General features: G+C 54.3%; 1 protein-coding gene across 4 annotated transcripts in view; it reads left to right on the forward strand.

Moving 5' to 3' along the window:
• Nucleotides 1–2,882, forward strand: part of Slc25a48 (solute carrier family 25, member 48) — a 28,157-nt gene that overhangs the window by 4,556 nt on the left and 20,719 nt on the right. For all 4 annotated transcript variants that reach the window (XM_013016101.1, XM_013016103.1, XM_013016102.1 and 1 more), the window contains exon 4: nt 536–794. In XM_013016101.1, the coding sequence (XP_012871555.1) occupies nt 536–794 (259 nt within the window). The remainder of the gene's footprint in view (nt 1–535; nt 795–2,882) is intronic.

Here is a 2,882-nt window from a genome sequence, read left to right on the forward strand (position 1 = left end):
CTCTTCGCTCTTGGCTTACCTCGCTCAACATGATTCCTTCTAGCTCCATCCATTTCCCTGCAAATGCCATTATTTTGTCATTTCTAATGAGCCTGTGGAATGTTCTAGTGTTCCTCAGAGCGTCTGTTGGTAACCATTGAGAATGGGTTCCAGGAAAGACCCCCCAACTCCAGGGAACAGCACTGCACCCAGCCTCTGACCTCCTGTGTGTGGTGCCAGCTTCTTCCCGTGCCCTTCCCGTGCCCTGCCAGGCTCCCTGGCCAGGGATCCCATGCTCAGGAGCCCCATCTGGACACGAGCTCCTCACAACAGGCTGCATGGAGTGAACTTTCATCATCTGTCCGTTTGTCTGTCCCTAGCAAACCGCCCACCCCGGGAGTGACTGTCCCCACCATGTCTCGGTTCTCATCAGCCCCATAGTGGATGTTTCCACCCCTCCCCTCCCCTGCAGGCCCTAGAGAGACAGGCCCAGGGCATCCTGGGAAATCTGTTCCTGGTTCCGAGTCTCTCTCTCTCTCTCTGGGTTTTGCCACAGGTGTCCGGCTTCTTCAAGGGCATGTCTTTCCCCCTGGCCAGCATCGCTGTCTACAACTCGGTGGTGTTTGGGGTCTTCAGCAACCTGCAGAGGTTCCTCAGCCAGCACCACTGCGGGGAGCCTGAGGCCGGTCCTGAACGCCACCTGTCCGACCTGCTCCTGGCCAGCATGGCGGCCGGCTTGGTCGCTGTCGGGCTGGGCGGGCCCGTGGACCTCATCAAGATCCGGCTACAGATGCAGACACAGCCGTGTCGGGAAGGTAAGAGTTCGGGGGAAGGAAGCCTGGTGCCCCCGGGGCAGCCTGTGACTCTTCTCTGAGTCACCGGATCTGGGCTGTGATTGTTAATATCCTGTCACTGAGTGAGCAGGTGTGCCTGTGATCACGGCACAGCGGACAGTATCGCTCTTTTCTCTGTAGTCATAACTACCATCTGTTACATTGGCACGTGCCGGGCCCATGTGAAGGGCTCTGGCTGGTTTCTCTGAATATAGGAGTCCCTTGCTCAAAAAGGGTCTGTGTGCCAGGTGCCAGTGGCTCACACCTGTCATCTTAGCTCCTCAGGAGGCTGAGATCTGAGGATGAAGGTTCAAAGCCAGCCTGGGCAGAAAAGTCCCTGAGATTCTCATCTTGAGCTGTGGTTCAAGTGGTAGAGCGCTCGCCTTGAGCTGAAGAGCGCAGAGACAGCGCCCAGGCCCAGAGTTCAAGCCCCATGACTGACGAAAAAAAAGGGAGGGGAAACCACATTTTACAATGACAGTAGCATGAGACACTTAGGCTGAAGAAGAGGGAAGGGACAAGCCGTGCAGAGCAGAGCTCGGTGGCTGTGCAGTACCACACCTCACGGGTCTGATGCGTATGAATCCTGAACATGAGCCACTGCTAAGGGTGACGGGTCGGCTCCCTCACCCTGGGGAGACTGAGGCACAGAGCGGCTCCACAGCCGCTCCTCCTCCAGGAGGAGGTCTGACGGCGCTCACCGACCAAGCCTCTGCTTCTGCTCCAGGGTTGAGTAGACGCTGTAGCTCTGCCACCCGGCATATTTCCTTCCAGGAATCTCTCCAGGAAAGGAGGGCAGGCGTCATTTTCTTCAACTTTCTAGACCAGAAGTAGAAAAGGCAAAGAATCATTGGGACCAGGAAGCAGAGGTGTCCAGGAGGTGTGTCCCCTCTACATTGAACACGAATACATCTCACCCTCTGCCTTCCTCTGCTATTGGAAAAGCCAGCTTAGGTATCTCAGGGGCAGTTGGAAATAGAGAGGACTGCAGCCCAGTGGACTTCCTTCCTTCCAAGGTGTTGGCATGACCCGCCTACCCCGCCCCTGTGTACCACATCCCTGGATGCATAGAACCTCAGATAGTCCCTTTCCTTTCCTTTTTCCTTTCCTCTTTTTTTTTTTTTTTTTTGTCGTGGGCCTGGGCGCTGTCCCTCAGCTCTTTAGCTCCAGGTGAGGGCTCTACCACTTGATCCACAGCACCACTTCCGGTTTTCTGGTGGTTTATTGGAGATCAGAGTCTCACCGACTTTCCTTCCCGGGCCAGCTTTGAACCACGATCCTCAGATCTCAGCCTCCTGAGTAGCTAGGATGACAGGCGTGAGTCACAGCACCTGGATTCCTTTGATTTTTCTTAAACACAGAGAGAGAAGGAGACAGAGAGAGAAAGAGAATTTAACTGTTCTGAAAATTCTGAGACATTCAGTTGGAAATGGTTAGATAATTCAAGTGAAACCAAACCCTGTGTGACCCCAACTTCTGACAACTGCACGATGGGGCCAGGGCTGAGGGGGGCTGCAGGGGTAGGGTCTGCACTCTGGATCAGGCCTCTCTCCAGGTGACTTTGCTGACAAGAGCATCTCCAGGCAGCCGTGGGATCACACTTGCCTTGTGGTGTTACCCCCGAGTTGCCAGGCCACTTTCGGGGGGATGGACGTGCGGTGGGAGAGGCTACTTCCCCACACTGAAGCTGGCTGCCCAGTGGCTTTTGGCTTCCCTGCTCTGGGGCACGTGAAAGGTGGACCAGAGGCCACTCACTCTGAGGTGAAGGCCTGGGTCATCTAGTTGAATGAGTGGCAAACAGCGACCCAGAAACTCCCAAGTGAACGTTGATGGTGAGCCAGGGTTGAAAATTTACAGACTGGGGAACGTGTGCAGTCTGGAAGGGGCCACTTCTGCTAGTGACACATTAACGGGCTCCCTGTCAAACCCTGCAGAGACGCTAAGAGATTGTGCCGGGCTCCATAGATAGTGTTATATTCTTTTGTACTCAATTACTTTCCATGTAATTAAAGCAACATATAAACTTATTTAAAATAGGTGGGTCCTTCTTCTTCTTCTTCTTCTTCTTCT

This window comes from Dipodomys ordii, unplaced genomic scaffold (genome assembly GCF_000151885.1).
Source record: "Dipodomys ordii isolate 6190 unplaced genomic scaffold, Dord_2.0 Scaffold29, whole genome shotgun sequence".
Taxonomy (NCBI): Eukaryota; Metazoa; Chordata; class Mammalia; order Rodentia; family Heteromyidae; genus Dipodomys; species Dipodomys ordii.